Genomic DNA, 18,139 nt, shown 5'->3' with positions numbered 1-18,139 from the left:
ACTGTTTCGGAAAGATTTTTTGGCCTTTCCTTGAACAAAATTATTACAAAAATATTTAAGGATACAAGGATAGTCATACCAGAGCTAAATAAATATAGAAAATAAGCTGTGGGGTCCCCACTGATACTGTGTCTATATTTAGTCAGTCTTTCCACATGGTCACTTCTGGCCAAAAACAAACAAAACACCAACTTGGACTAAATCAGAGGGGACAGCATAAAATTGAATTATAATGTAATAAAAAATGTAAAAGCTATAAGAAATGTGGCTGCATGAACTGAATAAGGATAAATAATTAAGACTGTTGACATTTAGACCCCATATGAGACATTACTTCATGTAAATTACTCCAGAATCAACATTATCATGCAGAAATTGTCTGTGTGGAAAACATCTGCTTTCCATTTTCCAACCCCCTTGATTAAAGTGCAGCTAGAAATGTTAACAAATATATGTTTTCAGTAGTATGGATATATTGTCTATCTTTGGTAAAATTAAGGGGACTTCCAATGACACGTGTGCTTGACTTACAGTGTTAGAATGGGGACTTAGCATAGACTCTGTTTATAGTAAAGATAGTGAATGGTGAGAGAATGGATGATAGGTGGCAGCTGAACCAGGATGAAGATGGATCTTCTAGACCAGTGCTGGTGAACCAATGGCATGCCTGCCACAGTGGGCACACAGAGCCCTCTCTGTACACAGCGAAGTTGCGAGAGAAGTTGCCCCAGCATAGCCCCAGCAGCCGAGCATCAGGTAACAGCAGACATATGGACCATGCGCATGCTCAGAAAAGAGTAGCAGTGCCAGGCAATGATGTCACGAGCCATGACTCATTAGCCACGACTAGTCCGAGCTTTCTCATAGCTGGTCAGTACGCTGCCAAGGCTATGTATATATTTGCTTGGAGGGTCTGTGAGTTGTTTTTTCTAAAATAAAATCTCGGTATTCAGGTTTGATTGCAGTGTTGGCACTTTGTGATAAATAAGTGGGTTTTGGGTTCGGTTCAGTTCACTCGGTCTCTAAAAGGTTTTACCATCACTGGGTTAGGGTTAGAAAAGGAGGCATCCTGGTATAATTTTGATGGTTGGAATGTGTTTAGAATGGGCAGAAATGATGAGCAGTGCAGAAAAAGCTACTCAAGGATGACTTTTTCAAAATCGCCCTCTTTTCAATGGAACTTTACCCCTATATTAGGGTTAGGGGTGTGCACCAGGGTAGGGTTGGGATTAGAAAAACGAGGTGTCCCGGCATGGTTTTGATGGTTGGAATGTGTTTGGAATTGGCAGAAATGATGAGCTGCGCAGAAAAAGCTACTCAAGGAGGGCTTTTTCAACATCGCCCTCTTTTCCAGGGAACTTTAGCCCTATATTAGGGTTAGAGGAGTGCACCAGGGTAGGGTTAGGACAGTGGTGATGAACCTATGGGATGTGTGCCACAGCAGGCATGCAGAGCCCTCTCTGTCAGCATGCAAGCCAAGTCACCTCTGCATCGTCTAAGCAGCTGAGCATCAGGTAACAGCACACATAGGGGCCATGCACCGCCAAGGATATTTGCTAGGACTGGCTGTGAATTGTTTTTTCTAAACTTAAACCTCAGTATTCAGGTTTGATTGCAGTGTTGGTACTTTGTGATAAATAAGTGGGTTTTGGGTTGCAGTTTGGGCACTTCATCTCTAAAAAGTTCGCCATCACTGTTCTAGACTATATTCTTATGCCCTATTGTCAGTCAGAAACAGCAGGATCACAGCCGGCAGCAAAGGATCATTTTCAAAAGCCAGGTCATGACAGAAGAAAATATCTCCCTTGCTTTGACAAAACTTGTAATGCCATATGTGAATTTTGGCTCCAGGAAGCAGAATTACTCAGACTGACTCAGAAACTTCAATGGCTTCACTCCAATGCTCCTTTTCAGTGTTGACTTTCTTCCCACTATATTTAGCTGACAGCTATAGTGGATGCTTGAACAAAGAGGCAGTGACGGCTCTAAATTAGTAGGTGTATGACATGCCAGTTTCCCAGTCGGGTTCCACACTCTCTATCTTGTTTCTTGAGCATCCCACCTTCTTTGTGATGGTCTTATTCCAAGTGATGGTAGAATCAGAGTACTGGGGATGGTATTGAGGGCCTCCCACATGAGTTGGGCCCAGAGTAACACACCGGGCACTGGGAAGGAAGGGTATCACACTTGCATGGAAGGATGAGGTAAGTCCTGCAATTGTCCTATGCTGGGAGCAAGTGGGCTCATGTGATGGCAGCCCTTCACATGGGGAGCATGCAAACTATGAGTGGGCATTGCCATCAGTGTGCCTGCCCCGAACAGCCTGTGTCCCTGCTCTGTCACCCTTCCCCAACTTCAGGACAATCATAGTCCTTGTACCTTGCAGAGACACTTTTCCAGGCAGATGCCACACAGGCATCCATGGGAAAGTGTGCTCAGGAGGGCACATTCCCTCTGTCCCTGGCACTGGTGCCCATGCTATTGCCATTTTTGTGCTGGGCTGCTGCAGGGAGGCAGCCTCAGAAGCATGTGCAAATGTTGCATGGGGGGTGCATTGGGCACATGTGTAGCAAGGCAGGAGGGAGAGGTGTGGGCAGGTGCCTATGCATTGGCATGAAGCACGGCAGCAGTGTGGCGAGCTGCTCTGTTGTTTCTGCAGAGCAACTGTTCTACTCTGCTGAGTAGCAGTAGCTCTATGGAACAGCAGGGAAAAAAAATTCTGGCTGGCTGAGAACATGCTAAGGGAAGGGATATGTGAGCAAATGGGGAAGAAGTGTGTGTGGGGGGGGGGTAGGCAGGAGCAGTGCACTCTGGGATTGATTCCTAGCTGTGGGGTCTGATGGGTTATATGCCACCATTTGGAGGGATAATGGAGGTGTATTCAACCTATTCATGAATATGTATCATGAAAATAGTGAACACAAGATGGTGAAATATCATGCTACATGGTAACCATACGGTATTGTTTAGGGTTACATGACCTCTAAAGACTTGAGAGATCCATGGCTATTGCAGTAAAATTGCCAGTATAGAGCCAGAGTGGCGGGGTGGTTTGAGTGTTGGTCTGGGGACCTGGGAGATCCAGTGAAACTCATTGGGTGACTTTGGGCCAGTCAGACTCCCAACCTAACCTAAGTTTCAGGGTTGTTGTGAGGAGAAAAAGGAGCTATGCAAGCTGTCTTGGGTTTCTCACAAGAAGAATAAGGCAGGATGGAAATGCAATGTAATAATAATAGAGAAGACATTTGGGAGCAAGAGCTATGACTTCAGAAATGCATTTATTTAATTAGATGTTAGTTGGGTGAGCTGTTCAGGGCTTAGACACCTGAGCTGCCTTTTCTATCATGGGAGGAGGAGATGGTACAGTGGATTTGAACAAGGCAAGGAACAAGTAGGAGTGAGGGTTAGGAAGGAAGATGTGCACAAGAGCCAAGAATTATATTTCTGTACGGCCCACTTGAAGTAGTTTGTGATTCTGTTTTCCCAGCAGTTTTGTGGCCTTTATAGCACATCTGACTTTTCCACCATGGGGAAAGTAGTTATTTTGGAAGCGGGGAATTCAGGTTGTAAAAATGGTGGAGGGAGGATTAAAACCCTTCAGACCCACAAAGCAGATTCCATGCCACCTCCACAACCAGCTGCAGGCTTTAAACACACACAATCATGCTTTACAAATGGAAAACTTTAAAAAGCCTTAATTGCAGCAAGCACAATTTTTACAGGGGATGCCTCAGCATGGAAGAGGAGTACTTCTCCTTAGCCACCCATCCAATAACCCTATGCTATAATTGGACTCTTATTAGGCCCTTCCTCTGGCCTGCCCGAATCTTGTGTTGCACTGCTGGAAATACATGTAGATTAACTCAAACCCATACCAGCATTACTATGTTTAATGGCATGTCACACTAGTAAGATATAGTAACATAGGCAAAAAATGTATCATTAGCTTTGACTATTTGCGTATCACAACTGGCAAGACGTCTTCCTCAGAGTGGGAGGGCTGAATCATCACTCCTCTGAAAGGAGTACTTTGTTCAGGGTTATTCTTTAAAGCAGGGGTGAGTGGAAATAGTACATCTGTTCCATCGGCAGATCTCTGCGTGCCTTCAACCAGGACACCAAGGATTTCAAATTGTTTAAATTTAGTAGCAACAAAGGACCGCACTCCCCGCAATTGCTTAAATTTTTCAAAAATAATCTGGGGTAACCAGAAAACTTATCGGGAAAACCCGTGAGTTCCATTGAGTGCTCGGACTGGGCTTCGAATTCTTTTGTATCTTCTGCAGCAGCCTGCGATTGGTAGAACTCCAAGTTGGAATGAAACTGAAATAACACCCTCAGGCTGGGAAAATGTAGTAAATTTCGGCCGGCCGAAACCATCTACTACCAGCCAGAATAAATTCCCCGCGACGGTGTTAGAGGCACCCGCCTCGAATTGAACAAGTGATTGGCGTGGCTTCTCAGCCAATGGCGAGGCAGGCTGTTCGTATTGCCTGACCGCCTGTGCGTTTCCGCTTCCTTTTGCGACGGGCCTTTGGCGCGGTGCGGTGCGGTGCGGTGTTGGCTTTGTGAGCGGGATAGCATTTTAGCACCTGTTTTTATGTAGTTCTGGGAAGAGTTATGGAGGAGGTGGGGTTCGGCTGGCCTGAGATTTTCACGCACCGCTGCGTAACATGATCGTGAGTGTACCCCACGAAGGGGTTTTTATTCTAAATGGCAAGCATAGGTTACTGTTTGCATTTTAGCAGTGCTGTGATAGTGTTGTTTTTATTTTGCTCTTCCCTGTGTGCTCGTGCATGTGTTAATGGGGTTAGAGCACAATCCTGTGCGCGTTTAGGCAAGGGAACGGTCCCGCGATGCCGGGCGTTCCTCAGCCACCCACGTGCTTTAGGTACTGCTTTGTCGAGCAAGGCGTTCTTGCGTCTCTGATTTCAAAGGATTAGGAAGTTGTAACTTGTAAAATAGGCAGGATGTATGGAATCCTGTATTTTTGTGAATAAAGATAGCAAACGAAACTATAATATGACCTTGTTTTCAGGCCTTGTAGCTATAGAAATATAATTGAATGTGGGATAATCATGTGATAAACGATTGAAGGGCATGTAAAAACTGCTCAAAACTAACTTTTTTTTAAAAGCTGTGCGATCATAAATGCAAATGTTGGTATCTGTTTGTGGTTAGAAAGTTCAAGATGAAAAGTAGAATGCTCCCTTGTCCTAGTGAAAGTAAATGCATTGGTTGGGATGCAAGAAATTTCCTTAACCTAAGTCACACCCTGGCCTAGTATGGTGCACCCTGATTTTGTATGTTCTTGATAGTTTGTGGTGAAGTTAGAATTTTACACATGCTACTCTTGCCTCACATTTTCTGATCATTGTCAATATAGTAAGCTCATTGTCCCTGTATGTTGCCAAGAAAATTGTGGAGCACTGGCCATATTTGAAGAGCTTTCTTTTTAATAACGAATGGCTTGCTTTCTTTCTTAGAGCATGTGCTTGGAGGAAAATGAACACCAGATTCTCTTACTAGCATGGCCCTGAAGTGAGCAGCTGCAGTATAAGGTGAACTGAACATGATCTAATAAGGGCTGGAATTTTTGCAGAGATGAGTTTAGTACTTCTCTGTGTTACTGAGGAAAAGGTATGATGGTGGTTTCTCTTAAAAACTTGTGGCTGATTGGCTTTTTCTAACTAAGAGGTACTAATGGAAATTTGGGGAGTCTGCTATGATGAACTGCATGTTCTGTCCGTGTTTCACCTGATTAACCCTGATTATAAGCATGCCCTGAGCAGATACCTCCTCCGCCTTTGCATACTGGCTTTCTCCAGAAACTTGCTTTCATATATCTGTAGGTGCACTTGCTAGGCTGGATGCTACATAGATAACTTTATAGACAGCATAATAACCTGCTGCAGTAGTAGTAGAACACCTTGTTTTTCTTAAAGGTAAAGATGTTAACTAGATGTGTCGGGAGAGAAGGACTTCAAGACTTACTTCCCCCAAAGTAAACAGGCCAACACTTGGGTTATAGCATACATTTTCTGTTGATTTGGACTAATACACCAAAGTTTCTACCATAACGTTTAAGGTAAACACCCCCAGTTTCATGGGCACCAGATGTTGAGGCTACAACTTAGATAATCTCTGACCACTTGCACCAATAGTTACAGTCCAAAACATCTGGAGTCCACCAGGTTGAGGGAGGCTGCCTTAAGGTGCTGCTGGTCTCTTAGCTTTTTATGCAACAGACTAACATGGCCACCTCTTGGTAAATTCAAGTGCTGGCCACTCTTCTTTAAAAAGTATGATTTATTTAGACCAGCAAGCTTTCACTTGTAGAATGTTTCCTTCTGGCAGGAAGTTGTACACTGGACTCTCCAGTGTGGCAACAAGCAATTCTATTGGTGCTCACCTGCTTCCCCACATTAATTTTATTAAGGGTGTTTGAAAATTTAAAAACCTGAGAGGCTGATATGCTGGAAAGTGTAGTTCTGTCCTCCTGTGCTTTTCTTTTCTTTTAGTCTCTCCAGTTTGTCTTTTGGGAGACAGATCTTTTGTGACTGTCCATGCTTACCATGGCAGGCATTTAATGAATGGGGAGCCCCCACGGCAGCCATTTTGTGAAGTTCCCATGCTACCCTCAACATTACAGTAGTGCCCAATTACCCAAAAAAGGTTGGAGATCTTATTGTATCAAGTTGTGGCATTCCTTATCTCTTACCTAAACTGCTGGATGGCAGCATGAATGCCAGTGCATGTCTGCTTATGCTCCAGAAGTGCTGCCATGGAGTATTATAGTAACCAAGGCAATGTATGTTGATCTAGAGCAGAAGAAAGAATTCAGATGCCATATACCATTTTGTATGACCTGCTCCCATGTACATGGGTCATTTGATTATTTAGTAATGGTTTGACCATGTGAAGTGGCTTTATTGGAAGCCATTTGAATTTTGAGTTGATACAGAAATTTTACCACTTGTGGTAGTTCATTCCCATATGCAAAGTCTTCTGTAATCATCAGATGATGAGCATTTAAATGTTAACCTAGCTTTTTGTCTAAGCATAAGAACATGGTTGAAACTGTTGCTTATTGAATTTATGTATAAAGATTTCTTGCTGTAAACACTTAAACTGTAGCAACAAAATTGTCTGCAGCTGAGAAAAAACAACAACCAATCTCTATGTAAAAGGATTTCTGAGTGGTCAGCAGACCAAAATACCTGGAGATGAATTGCTAAAGTTTTCCTACTCCTTGTTCTTATAGGGATAATGATTCTGAAAAGGTAACACTGTGTTGATCCTTTTCTGTTCCTCATTCCATCCCATGCCCCATCTGGAAAGTGTAAGTACTGAAGTTTTTGTTTGTATTCTTAGCAGGACACATTTCAGTTCAAAGTAATAATTACCCATTGTAAAAAGTAGCTATTTATGCAGTAGAATGTACCTTGCACAGTAAGAGCTCTAATTTGGAGAAGAGATGTTTTTGTACCTCTTAAAGTGGGTTACTGAAAGGAATGGAAGAATGAGATATAGTAACTGTTCTAAATGTTTGTGTGATGACCGTTCCTCTCACTGTCATAAGCATTAGACAGTGGGATTTTGTGTCATCAAAGATTAAAGTTGGCTTTTTTCACTCAAGGTGTCTCTGGATGGGTTTGGCTGTCTGTTGGCACTGTTGAATTTTGCGGGGCCACACATCCTGAAAGGAACAAACATGAGGCTTTTAAAATTTAGTCCGAATACCTTCATTTGAGCTTAAGTGGGTTCCGGGGAATGGTGGAAGACAGGAAGGCCTGGAGGGATGTTGTCCATGGGGTTGCGATGGGTTGGACACGACTTCGCAACTAACAACACCTTCATTTAGGTGATAACTTTTGGAATGTGAACATGGGGCTGACATGGACTAATATAACTCAGTCACTCCATAGTAGAATAGTCAAGTTTTCCGGGCAGCTTGAATTTACATTTTAATGTTGAAATCATGTTTTTCCACAGGGAAATTGGAGACAGGTTTTAAAAGGAAAACTTTTCCTCTGATAACTTGGAGAAAAAGCGGTACAGAAGACTTTTCGAAGAAAGTGGATCTTTAATCTTGTCTGGAAGGGATTGTCTGGGACCACCTGCAGTAAAGATTTTGGCTGAATGAAAAAGTAGCTCAGTATTTTCAAAAACTGTCTAGAGGTGTAGATTTTGAGTACTTCTATAAATATTTTCCCAATATTGACTTAGGGCATTCAATGTATTCTCAGTATCGGGTTGATTTGCTATTGATGTGGGTAATAATTTCATTAGCTAATGACACTATCTGAGGGTATACATGCAAAATATCAAATAAGTGTGATCATTAGTTCCCTAGTAATCCTCAGTGAAAGGCGACCATAATGACTGACACAACAATGTTGAAGAAAATCGAGCACCGTGCTGTGATTAAGTTCCTTACAAAGCAAGGAAAAAGTCAAAAAATTATTCACGAAGAGATGGTGGCCATTTACCAGGACTCTGCACCTTCATTATCTACTGTTCAAAAGTGGTCAAGTGAATTTAAAAGGGGCAGAGAAAGCATTGAAGATGACCCTCGCTCAGGCGGGCCGGTTATTGCCACTACGAAAGAAAATGTGAAAAAAATTGAGAAACTTGTATTGAAAGATGCCCGAATAAAAATCAAAATGTTAGCAGAGATGACAGACCTATCCGTTGGTACCATATTTACTATTTTTCATGACCATCTTAACCTTTCAAAGGTCTGTGCAAGATGGGTGCCGCAAATGCTCATGGCGTCTCAGAAACAAGTGCGAGTCAAGTGCTGTAGGGAGTTTTTAGAGCTCTGTGGTGAAGATCCATCTAGTATTTTCGACCGGATTGTTACTGGAGATGAAACTTGGGTTCATCACTATGACCCTGAAAGTAAGCAGGAGTCCATGCAGTGGCATAAAAAAGGTGCTGACTCTCCGAAGAAATTCAAAGTCACTCCATCGGCTGGAAAAATCATGGCCACAGTGTTTTGGGACTCAAAGGGAATTTTATTGATCAAGTACACTAAAAAAGGTGAAACCATAAATGCAGCATCTTATGCAACCACTCTGCGTAATTTAAGAGAAGCAATTAAAGAGAAAAGGCAGGGAAAACTGACCACAGGTGTGTTGCTTCTTCACGACAACACGCCCGTTCACACGGCACCTGTTTCGAAGGCTGCGATGCGAGACTGTGGTTTTGAAGAAATAAACCACCCACCCTATAGCCCGGACCTGGCCCCCAGTGACTACTACCTATTTCCGAATTTATACAAAGATCTTCGTGGAAAGCGGTTTTCCAACGATGAAGAGCTCAAGGCAGCAATTAACACACATTTTTTAGACAAGGAGGAAGAGTATTTTTTACAGGGAATTGAAAAGTTAATTTCTAGATGTAATAAGTGTATTGACGTTTTGGGGGATTACATTGAAAAATAAAATTTCAATTTATTCCTTCATGCTGATACCGAAAATGCATTGAATGCCTCTCGTATACCCCAAGAGATAAATTTGCTTGAATACATTGTTAGCTGGGTATAATGATACTAACATCAAGGTCATATGCAAATTTTCTAGAAAGTCTTGCTTTATTCAGTGGAGTTTGCCTCTGTAAACATGCATAAAATCCTGTAGTTATATTTGCAGAAAAGTGTAGTATTTGAAGGTGGGGATAACGCTATGTATCTAGTCTGGTATCAGTGGGGCATTTACTTTGGTCTGTTAACAGCAAAAAAGTGGGATATAAATTTAATGTATAATGAAGTCTAATAGCATTTGAAACACATTTGTTTTGGCATTTCTGGACCATTCTCACTTCACATACAGGGAACATGGTGATGGGAGAAGAAAAAGAGGAATGAAATGCAAGAGATACATTGATAATCATATACAATTAAATCTTTGAGGTAACTGCCTTGATGTTTCATAGAGTTGTGTTAGAATTACATTATTTGTGTGGTGATTAGCAGCTGTTATGTGGTGCTAACTTGTAATCTTGACTCAGGTAATAAGATTTTAACTAATAAATGTTAATTGAACATTTTTGTGCTGTATTGTGTTTATGAATCGCTTCCTTCAGGCATCAACAAAGTGTCATGGGGAATAGAATATTTCAGTGTTTTCTAAATATTGCTCATATTTGTATGTCAGATTTGTATCCCATTCTTTTTCACATCACTCATTACTCTTGCCATTCAAGTTAGCTTAAATTATCAGATGGAGATGGACAACTCAAAGCTCCAGCTACAGTTGCTATGAACCATTTACCATGATTAGTTGTTCCTCGATCTTCCAGCAGTTCTAGTTGTGATAGGAATATATTTGATTGTAAGCTTACAAGACACCCCTGCCTACATTAAACTGGCATTATTCATAGTATGTTGTCATTTAAAAGCTTAAGTCGAGGTGTGTCTTCAAACCCTGCTAATTGCATTTATTGAAATAGGCCTTCAAATGATCTCTACCAATATTCATATTACAGTTATATAGCTGAGGTAATATATGCATAGTGGCCTCGAACATGGAAATTACGGGCAGAGGCGTGTAACAAGGACATGATCTAAAAGAAGCTTCCATTGATGTAAAAATCCAAAGGCACTGCTGGAATAATCCAACAAAAGGGATATTCCTTTATTGTAACATTGTTTCTGTAACTTTTATTAGCAATGTTTATATACAGCTTCTCTTTCAAAACAAACCCCCAAATTGTTTATATAATCAAAACAAACTGCTTGTATAATAGGCTATGCAAGGACAGCAAGGTTATTCAGATTGCCTAGTGCTGTTCACTAACGGTGGACCTATTCAGACTGCAACTACAGTTAATCCTGTTGGAGACGAGTTACTGCCCTGCATATCTAAAAGAACTAGGCTCTGCAATTTGTCAAGACCTTAAGACCCTCTGCTTGAGCTAGAACTGCTTTCTACCAGAAAGCTGTGAGTTGAAATAATTATTTAGCCCCATGGTACTGCAAAAAAGCCATTTTTTCCTGCATTAAGCTTGCAAACACTGAACTGAGTCTATGGTCTTCCAGGAGAAAAGCAGCCTTGAGCTCGGTGAACTATGAAGACATGTGCGTGGATGATTGCCTCAAGTAGAATGAGTCACGATTAACTTGAGGGAAGCGCTTGTTGTAGGACATTTGGTTGTAATACAAAGTGCTGCTGGCATCTGGTTGGCACCGAAGCATTCAATAGTACATGACAGTGTGTCATGTTTCCCCCCCCATCGACTGCATCTGAGGAGCTTTAGGGGTTGTGCTTGAGGGCGGCGTGGAAGCCTCAGGGCGCGATTTGAAAAGCCGCGGAAGGGCGCGAGCCCGGCGGCCGTTGGAGGGGGCGGGGCGAAGGGGCGCTCGAGCGCTTTTGTGGGGGGGGGCATGCCCGCGCGAGCCACCGCGTCCGTTTTCCCGCCTTTTCTTCGCTGCCACGGACGGGTAGTAATCGTCGTTTTGCCTCTTTGTTTAACTTCACAAGCTTCCAAAGTGATCTCAATACTGCTTCGTCGTTGTCCCAAACAGTAATAAATAAAATAGATACGTGCGCAGATACTACCTCCTAGCCCATGGTTACCCTAGCCTGGGCCCCCGCTGCCCTCAAAGAGGCCATTAACAGTCGATCAACCACAAATTTATGAATAGGAGAGGAAAGGTTGCGCACAATCCTATGTGCATTTAGACAAAAAGACGACAACAAAAAGGCCTACTTCTCCCAGCTTGCTAGAACTTGTAGACCTTGTTTCTTCCTGTCTAAACATGCATGAGGTTGTGCCATAAACTTTTAGTACCGCTGTCTTTTCAAAGAGTATTCTCAAAATTTAAATGATAGGCCTGCTTATTATTAGTCTACATGTGTCAGGCCCTAACATTTAGAGTATAAGCTGGAAGGCATGACCTGTCAAACACTTATCTTTGTAAGCAACTGTTAGGACCTTTTTAGCTAAAGGGTATAATGCTATTGGGAAAAGTTTTTTTTTTAATGTTTAAAACAGGATAAGCATGTTCCAATATAATAGCTATCCACTTGGAATATTCCTTTTTAATAAGTTGTGTGACATGCTGAAGTGCAATAGGTCGATCATTCCTCTCCCAATGGGTCTGGAAAAGCTAGATTGGCTACATTTCTGAGGCTTGCAGAAATCAGGAAAAACACATAATGGTCTCCTGACATCTCCCGGGGAAAGGGTGCAGTTGGGTAAGGATAGGGATTAACATCTTTAAAAGATTGCAAATAAAATACACATGAGTTTAGTACAGATAGTGTTTAATGAGTAGGGAAAATCCGTCTTATTTCAATGCCACTGATTTGGAATTCAAAAGGTTAAACTGCAAGGAAGTGCAAATATTTTACACAAATAACTTTAGCATGTGCCCCAAGTTGTCATTTTGCATGCTCATCATTGCAGGATGCCATTCTTTCTACAATGTCAAACTAGCAAAGAAGTCCTGACTTGGCTGCATTTCTTGGCTATTCTAAATTTCTCGTGTGAAAAACACATTTCCATCTTTCTTGCTGGTCAAGTGGCACTGTATTTGCCAACAACAACATATATATGGTATATGGTGTGAAAGTTTTAATTTTAGTTTCCACTTTACTTTTACTTCCATAGTTCTGTGAAGGATCTGGCAGAGAGGGCAGTTTGCCCAGGACCGTGCCTCAAGGTCACAACAGAAGTGAAGCTATAACACAGTCTACTGAAGCCCATCTCTGGAAGATGGAATAAATCACTCATTTATCCAAGCCATTTTTATCATACTATTTGGCCTGCAACCTGCCTGCATGCATAAAAAGCATGCCACAAAAGAAAAGATGATTGGGAAATAGGAGCTTAAAAAAGGAAATCCATGCACTAATAGATATCGGGCCAAATCTTGCATATTTTGATAGGAAAAAGTTCTGCATTTCCTAACATTCCACAGTGAGCTTGGGCTGTTCAATTCATTGTGTTCTTAAGTTGGAAAGAGTAACAAGTCAGATAGAAAAGCAATGGAAGGCCTGTTACTTTCTATTTCTTTGAGAGGCACAGCAGTAACAATTCATAGCAGGAGGGTATGAACTGCATATGGTGACTGGGGGTAAACCACATCAGGGAAACATTACTTTCATGTTCTTAAACCAGTACTCTGCTGTGTGTCCAAATCTAATAAGCAAACTGAAAATTTTGCATTACTATTTCTTTTCAGTCTGCAGGGAAGCTGCGGTGAATGCTGCATGCCTATGTCATTGGAAGTGCTTGTAATACATTTGAATTGGTTTCATCAACATGTCTGTCTGTGAGGATATGCTTCTTTGCAATTATCGCAAGTGCCGAGTCAAACTTTCAGGTTATGCATGGGTCACAGCCTGCTCACATATCTTCTGTGACCAACATGGCAGTGGGGAGTTCAGCCGTTCACCAGCAGTCTGCCCTGCTTGCACCAGTGCCCTCTCTGGCAAGTTGGATATCGTTCGGACAGAACTCAGTCCTTCTGAGGAATATAAAGCTATGGTCCTAGCTGGACTGCGGCCAGAGATTATTTTAGACATCAGCTCCAGGGCTCTGGCTTTCTGGACATACCAGGTAGACAATCCTTGGATGGGCCTTTGGGTATAGGGAGAAGGCATATCCGTAATTTAAAATTTCTGTAAAATTGACACAAATGATTCAAACTGAAGACCCAATTTCAGTAACAGTGCTTAGAATTAGTAATTTGAATGTATTAAGAAATTCATAAAAGAAATAGAACCAAAACTTCATTGTGAGAGAACAAGCCCAGATCTTGGTCATGAAACTGTAAGTGAATGTCCTTGAGCTACTATGCTTATGTTTCTGGAACTGTGTGCTACAAAATCCTACATTCTGTTATCACACAGCCGTAACACTGTTGTTAGAATAAACTGTGCAACCTGGAATATATATTTTATCACACAAAGTCCAACATTTGTATGTTGTAACTAGAATTAAGTTCCCAAACCATGCGTTTTAACCCACAAGTATCACCTAAAACTCAGATTTCACTATATTAACATCTATTTTATGTGTGGAATTCATGGATTCAGTGATAACAGATTTGGAAAATCTCTGCACTATTAAGCTTGAGCACTATGAATACAAAGCACATGTGAACATAAGAAAACCCTTGGTGGATCAGACCCAAGGTCCATCTAGTAGAGCATTGTGTAAACATGTTGCCACACCAACTGCCCACAAAATCCCTCAAACAGGATGGGTGCAAGACCTCCTCCTGCCCAAGCTCCTCAGCAACTGGTATATGCAGACGATCTCTGGTAAAGAACATAGCAAAGCACATAGCAAACAAGGCTAGCAGCCACTGAGAGCCTCCTCCCTCGTGAATCTGAGCAATCTTATATTATATTGTATATATTTATTTCTGTGAGCCGTCCCGAGGCTATATAGCAAGGCGACGGCATATAAAAACTTAAAAATAAATAAATAAATAAATAAATAAATAAATCTCCTTTTAAAGCCATCCGGATTGGCATCCATCATCACTTCTGGTGGCAGCAAATTCTATAGTTTATACACAGAGTGAAGAAGTACTTTTTATTTGTCCAAAACCTCCCACCAATCAGCTTCATGGGATGACCCTGGGTTTGAGTATTATTGGAGACAAAAATGTTTCCCTTTCCACTTTCTCTTCACAATGTATTATTTTAAACCTCTATCATGCCTCCCCTTACTTGCTTGTTTTCTAAACTGAACAGTTCCTGGTGTAACTACTCCTCATAGGGGAGCTGCTCCAGTCCCCTGATCATTTTTGTTGCCTTTTGTTGTACTTTTTCCAACTCAGTAACATCTCTTTTCAGGTAACATGTGATTTGTATAAAGAAAATAAAATCTTGGCAGTTCTATTTTCTATTCCATTTCTAATTATGCCTAGCATGGGCATTGCCTTCCTCACAGCAGCTGAACACTGGGCCAACATTTTCATCATGTTGTCCACCACTAGCCCAACATCCCTTTCTTGCTCAGTCACCACTTGAGATGGTATTGTAACCCATGAAGTCTTGCTGAAAGAAAGCTGAGTTTTTCTGGATTCTACTTAAGCAGAAGAATCTATGTCATAGACCACAAAAGCAGCTATGGTGGGGCCACAGAATAACCAGATGCAAAATAGTCAAGAAGTTACCACCTACCCACTTCTCATTTTCTGCTAGAGACTTCAGACAAAGAAAGTGTGTATATATGTTTGTGACACATATGATTGTCACATGGAGTTTTTCCATTGGATATTATGCCTCCCCTTTACTCTCTGTCCTTTTAGGTTCACCAAGAGCGCTTGTACCAAGAATATACCTATAGCAAAGCAGAGGGACACCTGAAACAGATGGAGAAAGTCTATACACAGCAACTCCAGAACAAAGATATGGAGCTGACATCCATGAAAAGTGAGGTCTCCTCCCTGAAGAAAGTACTGGAAGAATATAAAAAAAAATTCACTGAGCTCTCAGAGAAGCTCATGGAGCGCAACCGCCAGTACCAGAAACTTCAGGGTCTTTATGACAGCCTACGACTACGTAACATTGCAGTGGCCAGCCAGGAGGCAGGCCAAGAACCTCCCATGATGCCACAGCCTGCTGTCTTTGGTTTTCCTTTGGGTAAGGATGGTATCTCTTCAGTTTGGTAGTTATTCAAATGCAGCTAACTCAGGCAGCATGAGAAACATTATTTATTTATTTAGAATAGTTAAATACTGCTTCCAATTTCTAAAATTGCAAAACAGTTTACAAAAGAGTATGCATCCATACATCACTGTAAAAACACCAAAACATTTAGAAAATTAATGGTTGGAAAAAGGCATGGTAAACAAGTACATTTTAATAACTGTTGCAAGCACATGCTTGTTGGTGCCTGATATATCAGAGAGAGGGCACTGCCACAGAAAATGTGAGGTTAGGGCAAATCTTCTGAACTATAGTTTCAGACTTCTGTAGACTGCAATCTACAATCTATTCCTCCAAACAAAAGTAGGCCAGCTAAACTGCAGGGAACTGTTTCTGAGTAAGATGTGAGTTTTTGGCTTGTAGTATTGAGCATTATGATTACTTATGTCCAGTTTTAGAAATTATTTTGAAGCTAGAGGTAAATAAAATGGAAAAAAATAAAATACATGTTTAAAACTTTGAAAATGTTATCTTGAGGCTCTTGGCATTAGATCACAGAACAGGCTTATTTTCTACACACATTAAATATTCCCTGGGTAAACATAATGTTTTACAGCACTGTATATTTTCCCTGTGGAGAAAATAGGTTTTGATACAAATTTTTAACTGGGAATACAGTGTGAGGAAAAGGTTTAAACAATTCTCCCCCAGCACCACAGTCCTGATCCCCATCCTCTTGTGGATGTAAGGCTGGTCACATTTTTTCTTTATTGATATTTTGTTCATTGATCTCTCACACTGAGTCTAGGTTGGACTTTATTTTGTTCACACACTGAGTGCTTTGACCCACTGGTGTATTTCATATATTTTTATTTATAGGAGATAAAAGCCCCTTAACTAATAACATGAATCGTACATGTTTCAGGTAATGCTGCTAAGCTGTCTGGGTATGCAACACCTATCCAAGGTCGGCATGGTGATGGCGACTTCCATTTCAAACCCTTCTTTGCATCCTCTCCACCAGTGGGCGAGTCTAGCAACAGCTTCTTTTCCTTTGCCTCTCCTGGTAATGATTTGGAACCGCATCCAGGAGACAACAGGGCCTATAAAATTAAGAGAATGTAAATTGTGATTTGTGTCAACATTTTTACTGTAGGACATTTTGAAAATCCAGTTTAAGTGTGAAGCTTGGGTCAAGGGGCAGAAGTGCTTTTGCATATCTGAAATTTAAAAAGAAATACATCGACAGACCAGATAGATCTCACTGACTTCCAGCAGGTATCAATTTACTGACTCCCGTACATTCTCCTGAAAATTTCAGGCACAGCAAACTTTAAAGATAGCTAGGATGATGAAAGTCAGTGTTCCAGTTAAAATAAACTCCCCTTGACGTTGGATTTCATCCAAACTAAGTCATTCTCAAAGCACTGAAAACAATTGGACTTAAGTTAGTCATGAGTAACTGAAGGGCACAATTCTGTGGCCTACTGACATTGTCTTTGGGTGGGTTCTTTGGAGGAATATTTGGCGTCCCAGCTCTTATATCTTCCAGTTTTGGAACAGGGATGCCAAATGCAGAGCCTCTGCCCTGCCCCACTTGCAGCTGGTAATGACAGAAATGTGCCAGCTGTGTCTCTGAGGTCAAAATTCAACCTCAGAAATAGCTAAAGGGACGTGCTGGATGAGCAGGTAGGAAAGGAGGCTGGGCTGATGGCTTACACCACTCTAGCCTCCTTCTCTTCCCTTCTGCAGCAGTTCATCTAGATAGCTGGACATGCAATATGAAGCATGGGGCAGTAAAGATTGCTATTGCCTTGTATTGAATACACATACGCCTCCTGGTAAGAGGCTTATTGAGAGTGGACAACATAGGATTGTGCCCTAAATCTAATTGATTTCAGTGCCCACTCTAACGATGATCCGTTCTGAATCTAGCGCAGTATGTTCTGCGTGTTCCAGACAGTTACCCTAGGCACCTCTCTGCTCCAGATTGTTAAAGACCTTGCAATTGTTCTTTCACTCAGCAACACTTCCCCTTTCTCCAAAGATTGTTATGGCACTGGCCATGATATTGAATGCTTCCTTGAACTGAAATGTATTAAAGATTGTTGCCATCTGTAATTTTCTGGTTGTTCTGGCACTAAAATGCTTAATTGTTATATTGATTTTCTATAACATGTTGTAGTACGGTCTCCCCTTCTGATGATTGCTTTGAAAAGTAACTATCATATTCAAGTAATATATTTTTCTCCAATTATGTACAGAATTGTATCATTTTGTTCATTGCTAACAGAATTGTATCATTTTGTTCACTGCTACTTGCAAACAGAGATACATGAGGGGGAAACCTCATCTACCTAGTGTTTTTGTCCAATTTAATCTGTATTTCCCTTGTTAGACAAATTCACACTGTACTGTATTCTGGTTTTAGTTATTAAGTTTGGATAGCTTTTCCAGTTAATCCATTTAAATGTTTATTAGATCTGAATTATGGGGAGATTTGCATCACTCAGTAAAGTGAATTA

The 18,139-nt window shown here is 41.3% G+C and overlaps 1 protein-coding gene, 1 long non-coding RNA gene and 2 other non-coding genes across 4 annotated transcripts; all 4 read left to right on the top strand.

Annotated features, from left to right (window-relative positions):
• Positions 1-4,534: 4,534 nt before the first annotated feature.
• Positions 4,535-8,327, top strand: LOC123019502. The gene is made up of 4 exons (XR_006413931.1): positions 4,535-4,679; positions 5,487-5,640; positions 7,265-7,342; positions 7,996-8,327. It is a non-coding gene; the product is annotated as an uncharacterized LOC123019502 (long non-coding RNA).
• On the top strand, positions 5,718-5,795 carry LOC123019504. The gene has a single exon (XR_006413933.1). It is a non-coding gene; the product is annotated as a small nucleolar RNA SNORD126 (small nucleolar RNA).
• Positions 7,555-7,700, top strand: LOC123019503. Its single transcript, XR_006413932.1, has one exon. It is a non-coding gene; the product is annotated as a small nucleolar RNA SNORA79 (small nucleolar RNA).
• Positions 8,328-13,272: 4,945 nt separating the features above from the next.
• CCNB1IP1 (cyclin B1 interacting protein 1) lies at positions 13,273-16,739 on the top strand. Its single transcript, XM_044422413.1, has 3 exons — positions 13,273-13,569; positions 15,275-15,608; positions 16,540-16,739. The coding sequence occupies exons 1-3, from the start codon at positions 13,273-13,275 to the stop codon at positions 16,737-16,739; spliced, it is 831 nt and encodes a 276-aa protein (XP_044278348.1).
• Positions 16,740-18,139: the final 1,400 nt, after the last annotated feature.

Source organism: Varanus komodoensis, unplaced genomic scaffold (genome assembly GCF_004798865.1).
Source record: "Varanus komodoensis strain SLA01 unplaced genomic scaffold, ASM479886v1 scaffold126, whole genome shotgun sequence".
In the NCBI taxonomy this organism is placed as follows: domain Eukaryota; kingdom Metazoa; phylum Chordata; class Lepidosauria; order Squamata; family Varanidae; genus Varanus; species Varanus komodoensis.
This window is presented reverse-complemented; position numbering and strand designations above follow the sequence as displayed.